Below are 6,508 nucleotides of genomic sequence, written 5' to 3'. Positions count from 1 at the left end.
CTGCCGTCTGGAGATTTTGCGGCCTCGAATTTCATATCACAAGGGAAGCAACGTTATACTTATGGCGTCTACTTTCCTCCCAGTTTCAACATTATCCTGTAACCGTCATAGCGAGAACGACTGTCATGTTACGATTACCAGGATTGTTCAAGCCATAGTCATGGTGGCGGCAGTGATCCAAGCTCGGCCGAAAAATAGAGCAAAAATATCGGGAAAATATTGGCAGAGAAAACCTAAACTTTCAACATCAGGGGGATCCCTGGTTAGCCTTGTCCCAATTTCCAAACGATTTACAAATATACCATCCAATTTAAGAACGTTCCGGGTGGATTTTGGGGCTACAAAAATTAATGTTACCTCATAAGTTGTTGTTTGTATGGGAACTGAACGTATTACTAACTAAATGATAATTTTATTTTCCTTATTTTTATTTCAAATTCTGAATAAATAAGAGCGGCGAATCATTGAACCGAGAAATTAGATAAATGTGGCCTAATGAGTTAGAACCAGTTGACGTTGATACGATACACCCGTCACAGCTTAACAGATACAACATATCTAAGTCGTAACAACTAATTCCCCCGATTATATCGATATGGTTACTACATGTATGTATGTATATATACTGTTGAATACCTATTTCGGTATAGATCTATTCTTAGCTCATCTGTCTTGGCATTGCGGGCTCAATTACTAGGCTATTTTCCCAAAGTATGTACGATATATATATACATCATAACAATACATATATATATATATATATATATATATATATATATATATATATATATATATATATATATATATATACATAATAACGATATTTTTGATGGATTTCTCAACAGGTCATTTTAATTCAGAACTATCCCGTGTACAGTGTTTACGGGTGATTATGATATGCTTATAGTCAAAGTTTCGGTTTCTTTGTGGTGCTTTGATTTTTTTACTAGCCAACAGTATTATAGCTATGCAAAATTGTTTTTCATTTTGTCATGATCACATTAACATTTATCATCTACCATTATTGGTAACATAGCATATTGTCGAAGACACCATCTCCCACCATTAGTCGTCCGTGGCTTCGAAGGACTGTCCAAGTGCTACAAAGAGCGTGTAATGTGATAATTGTAAACATCCTAACAAAATCTATCCCGTATCCTGAAGAGCAGATAATTCTTTGGCCCCAAACCCCAAGTTTCTGGGTTCAAAACTGCTGCTATGATAAATAAATTGTGCCCTTGGGTAAGGCACTTTATATGACTTTCTTCACTTCAATCAGGTGCACATGAGTACATAGCTTCGGTTATGACCGTCTCGCGAATAGAACATTAAATGGACGTCCTCTTTTTAGAGAGCCATACCTTAAAAATTTGTGAAGGAACCTACAACACTTATCGAAAAGAGTAGAAGTCCCTCCCGGTGTAAGTGGTTCCAGACCTACAGTCCTATGTGTGACAATGGACCGATACTGCCGAACGTCACATCCAACAAATGGAACCCTCAGGTTCAATTTTAACACCTCTGTCAAAAATAGCCCATCGGGATAGAAGTTATGCTTAAAGCCGTCTTTGTTAAAGAGTACACCCACCGAGTATATATTTTATTTATTGGTAGACAGAGCCACTGCATAGCATTACATTGTTAGTGGGCAGGATGCGCGTGTTCAGGACCACAGTGGTGCGTAGTAAAAGCTTTTTCTCTGCCAGCGCCCGCGTTCTACTTTCATATCATTTGTCAGAAGCATACATACACATGTCATGCATGCAACTAACGTAGCAGAAACTATAGTTCCACGACCCCATGCCTTCGCCAAATGTGTATTAATTGTTGTCATTAATCATGCAAATAAGGTCCTTATTTGCATAATATTTTTTTTATATGTCAAATGTTGCAATAACCCTATGATGGAACAGAGTGGGTTCAGATAATGTCCTTGTTGATTATGCAAATCAGATTTGGATTTGCATAATTGATATTTAACCATATGAAGAATCATGTAAGCTATCTAGATACCAAAACCATCAACCCCTTTCTGGAGTTATTTGCTATCAAAGTCTGACACTAAACCAGTCGTTCTCCATCCTCCTACGCCCGGTCCCCAACGGCCAACTGAGTTTTGATACGACTGTGGTCTCGAGGTATGGAGCTTTTACACAAACACACAAACGTTACCAAATAACTTTCTTGGCGAAGGTTATCATACAGCATTTATGAATAACCTGCCTTACACGTGTATAGGCCGCAAGTCAGAAACAGGGCGCTCCTGTCCAACAACAAGGTAATGTCATGCGGTGCCTCCTGCTTCCGCTTTGACTAAAATTATAATGTCCTTACGCCCCCTTCCCAAACGACCAAATCACGACAAGTCGACAGTGCATTATTTCGACCCGTTCTAAGAGTATTTCATGACCAAGAAGCTAATCAGAGGTCAGTTGACATGAACAACTAAAAAGCGGCGGTAGCCATTTCTGTCTTACTAGCGCTGTTTTGACGGATGTGTTGAAAATAGAAATATGATCGAACAGGCGACAAGGCTTTAGTCCATTACTATAGAGCACTAGTACTTGTACAGTACTAGTACAGTTGTGAAATAGGCGCTGTATGCAGGCTACCATTGTAAACTAGTGCGCCCCTTCCCCACTTTTAAGCTCATCGAAATTCGGTCCCTGGCTGCGAAGAGATAGTAGCCGGCCCACCCCAACAACACCATGTTTAATAGATACAGCAATAACCCTGTGATAAGCAACATATTCAAACATATTGAATGACGTTTTAATACATTTTAATTCGTTGTTATTATCCAAACCGATTAATACTAAGACCTTTATCGGTCGTTCAAACTTCTTTTAGATATTTCCAATGAATATCATTTATACCTAAACAAAATTGGTGGGGGGGGGTGTAGTATTGGTAGTGTTCAGCTCAGAACCAAGTGGTCCGAGGTTCTATCTGGTCACCGACCCGTGTGCCGTTGGTAAAGGCACTTAAACAAGCTTTTCTCAACTCACTCAGGTGAGAATGAGAACCTTTAGCAAGGACCTTGCCTCGGATGGACGTTAATGGAGGTTCCGTGTTTGGGGAGAGCCACACTCCGAGCACACACCGTACTCGTCCAAAAGAGCAGGGGTCTTTCCCTCTGTGAGTAGATCAGACCATTCCGGCTTAATGGGTGGGGATTTCTCCGGAGCAGCCTTCGTAACCCTTGCTACGTCTATTGAGTCAGTACATACAAGATAGCAAAACCGTCCATACTTTTCAAGTATATATTGAGCTGTTTAGCAAGAAAATCTTCAAATCCCATTGTTTAAACCAGAATTAGTGATTTTTGTAAAATTTGCCTTTCAGAAACCCGTTGCCATGGCAACACGAAAAAATTACTAACTTTTTTTTTAAATTGTTGCCAACAATATTTTAGGAAAAGTCACCAAGTTTGGTTGTTCTAGCACAAGCCGTTCGGGAGCAATAGTTGGCGCTTTCTAGCACAAGCCGTTCGGGAGCAATAGTTGGCGCTGGCACTTTTATCCCCCCCCCCCAGTCTGGATAGATAACGATATATCCATATCTCCTTCCTATCTATTTCAGTAGTTTTTAAATAAGATTTATAGTCATTCTTCATGTATGATAAAGGATATATTTGAATGCTGCAAATGAATCAATCTTAAATTAGTTTAAGCTACTTTCGTTTCAGCTGTTATTTTGCATCATTTCAACCCCTACTACGATCTTGTTTCTATTCTGTGATCAAGTGGCCTTGTACCTTTATACTTGTTTGCGACTTTACAGTCAGAGACCATGGTTCCGTGTCGTTTAGCCTGAGGTACCGACTTGGGTATCTCTTGTTCGAAAGTCATTTCTGGAAGTAGTTCGCGAGTTGTATTTTGACATGGCAAAGTCCACCTGAAATTTTGTTTTCCCAGTCATCTTTTTTAGTTCCTTTCTAATGTTTCTGTTAAAGTAGCCATAGACGATGGGGTTAATGGAGTTGTTGAAGTACGAGAGCCAGTTTGCTATGGGGTAGATCCAGATGTAGATAAAATCAGCTTGATCGACAGTTAGGTTGCCAAAGTCTGCAAGCATCATTATCGTAAATATAGGGAGGTAGGAGAGGGAAAATAGCACGCCTACTGCCACCATCATCTTTACGACCTTAACCTTTCTCTGCATGGGCGTACCATGCCCACCATCCCGTATTTTAACGACGCCTGGCGGCATCATAAACCACACTTCCAGGCCGATTCGTGTGTACAGAACGGTTATAACCGTAAGAGGGCCAAGGTAGCTAATAACTAGCAATGAGGCTGTGAAAATTCTCCTGGAGTTATGAAAAGGCCAGTTCTCAGCACATACGTGCATGACCATACCATTGTAAAAGTCATATTTGTTTTCTTGGACCACGAATATGGGGATGCTTAGGATGATAGCCATGACCCAGACGAGTGTTATGACGCGAACAGCGACTGTGGATGTGAAGGTGTGGGCCATCGGATGCACGACAGCGTAGAACCTGTGAACAGGTTAATAGCCGTCATGAAAAAATGCGCTGACTCTAAATTATTACGTTCTTCAGTGGAAAAAAATTGTGAATAACAGTGAGATAAAAAAAACATTAGAATTTTAAGCAGTGTAATGATACATACAGTGTATTTGTTACAAATAAAGCAACACTATACACAATGTGTATGTTTTCCAATATGGTTAAAATGATCAAATACTCTTTAACGTAAAGGCCATATCAGACATTTTGAGATCAAAATAACTGAATAATTTTTTTAAGCAAGGAATATCGTGAATTAAGGTTGTGTATATTAACAGTACGTTGTGAGATTAAAATAAAACTTTTTATGTATGTATCCACCATGTACGTACCTGTCAAAAGCGATGGCTACAAGAGTGAAGAGAGAGGCTGATACTGTGATGATCTGCATGGCCGGAAACACTTTACACATGACCTCACCGAACGGCCAACCTAGAAAATCATCATTTATGTTTTACCGTTATAACGTAGAAAAAAAGCTATTATTGTAAAAGTTATCATCAAAACTAGTAGTAGTAGACTGGGTTATTTTTCAAGGATCAACATGGATTGACAGCTTGTTTGCAGCCTACGTGCTGCATTGCAAAGCTTTTCTATATCAACTGTTTGCACTAAATATCGATATATATTAAACACTGTCATACACCATTTAGCACCATTATCAATTATAACCGCACAGATTAAAGGTTAGATATCACTATATGACATAAGACATTGTGACGTCCAGCAATATAGCTTTGTTATTCTACTTACAGAAGAAACTCTACACAATGTCATTTCATTGTACAAAGCCCTATGGCTAGAAAATGTTAAGCTGTTGAAAATCTTCGAATCAATGACATTTCATAACGCCTTCTCGGTAGATCTTGAAGACCTTTGTAGCTAAATGATTCGCTATACTGCTGAGGTCGTCAAATTTGCGGCATTTTAAATTGCTTGGGTCATATCACTCTTCTCTGAAGAGCCTTGCTGATATATGTATATATATAAATATATGTATACAGTTCTTTATAGGTCTAATCTAGTCCATATTCTGAATAAGACAGACAATATACAATTTCAGATATGAGAACACTGTTGTTTGTTGACTTGAATACAGTAGAAATGTTTGAAATGTCAAGCACATATTCCATTTCACTCAGGTTATACCTTTGCTGAATAATTAACGTTAGAGTTATAGATATTCGAACGTTTCATCACTGCTACGGTACCTCTGATGACATGGTCCACCAGCGTGAAGGGCATGCAAAAAATGGCAGACAGCATGTCGCTAACGGCCAGATTGAAGACGAAGTAATTCGTCACGTTGCGCATGTGGGGGATCTTTAGGATTACGTAACAGACGATGATGTTGCCTATCATCGTTGCCATGAAGGTGATGACGTAGCCGACCACGAAGACGGCAATGACGGCTGTAGGGTGCTTTAACATCGGGGACTCCATGATGAAGACGTCAGAAGAATTTTCAAGTGTCAAGTTCATGTTTTCTGAAAAAAAGTGATCATCGTTCATAATCAGTCTGATTATAAGATGATAAATTTGCCGACCCCATATATGCTGCCTAAACTTTTATTTATTTTCATCATATTTCTTAATTTCAACAGGAAACGTGCAATATGCAGTTTGCCAGAAGTTGTTGCATGCAAGATTAGGCTTGTCTATTATGTATAATGTAACGCGCAACTACGATCAATACTATGGTCCTCATGGGCTAAAGGTCACAGTTGCTTTAGCAGGCCAGGTGGTCCTTTTAGCACTTTTCGAAATTACCACTGACGGCTAAACACATCAAATGTAGCCCCTTGGTAGTAGTTTATCTTCGAACGACTGGAGGCTGTTACAAATGGTATGGCCCCCTGGCCAAATACAATGATTTCACCTTTGGCAGCTTCCATCATAGATCAATTCATCTTGTAGAGGAAATAGTGATTGAAGAGGTTTTATAGTTATGTTACATGGCGTTGAAGCAGAAGA

At 39.3% G+C, this 6,508-nt stretch overlaps 1 protein-coding gene across 1 annotated transcript; it reads right to left on the bottom strand.

Annotated features, from left to right (window-relative positions):
- Positions 1-3,056: 3,056 nt before the first annotated feature.
- Positions 3,057-5,977, bottom strand: LOC118411767 (neuropeptide FF receptor 2-like). Its single transcript, XM_035814251.1, has 4 exons — positions 5,746-5,977; positions 4,867-4,966; positions 4,362-4,504; positions 3,057-3,211 (listed from the first exon to the last, which is right to left on the bottom strand). Exons 1-4 carry the CDS (start codon positions 5,975-5,977, stop codon positions 3,057-3,059), a joined length of 630 nt encoding a protein of 209 aa, XP_035670144.1.
- Positions 5,978-6,508: the final 531 nt, after the last annotated feature.

The sequence above is a fragment of the Branchiostoma floridae genome, chromosome 3, assembly GCF_000003815.2.
Source record: "Branchiostoma floridae strain S238N-H82 chromosome 3, Bfl_VNyyK, whole genome shotgun sequence".
Lineage (NCBI taxonomy): Eukaryota > Metazoa > Chordata > Leptocardii > Amphioxiformes > Branchiostomatidae > Branchiostoma > Branchiostoma floridae.
This window is presented reverse-complemented; position numbering and strand designations above follow the sequence as displayed.

What these genes read in the sequence shown, in the direction of transcription:
- LOC118411767 (XM_035814251.1), bottom strand. Translation starts at nt 5,977, where the DNA reads ATGGAGTCCCCGATGTTAAAGCACCCTACAGCCGTCATTGCCGTCTTC. An exon ending in GGTGGACCATGTCATCAGAG is followed by an intron (nt 4,967 to 5,745) that starts GTACCGTAGCAG and finishes ATGATTTTCTAG; the next exon opens with GTTGGCCGTTCGGTGAGGTC. An exon ending in GTAGCCATCGCTTTTGACAG is followed by an intron (nt 4,505 to 4,866) that starts GTACGTACATGG and finishes ACCTGTTCACAG; the next exon opens with GTTCTACGCTGTCGTGCATC.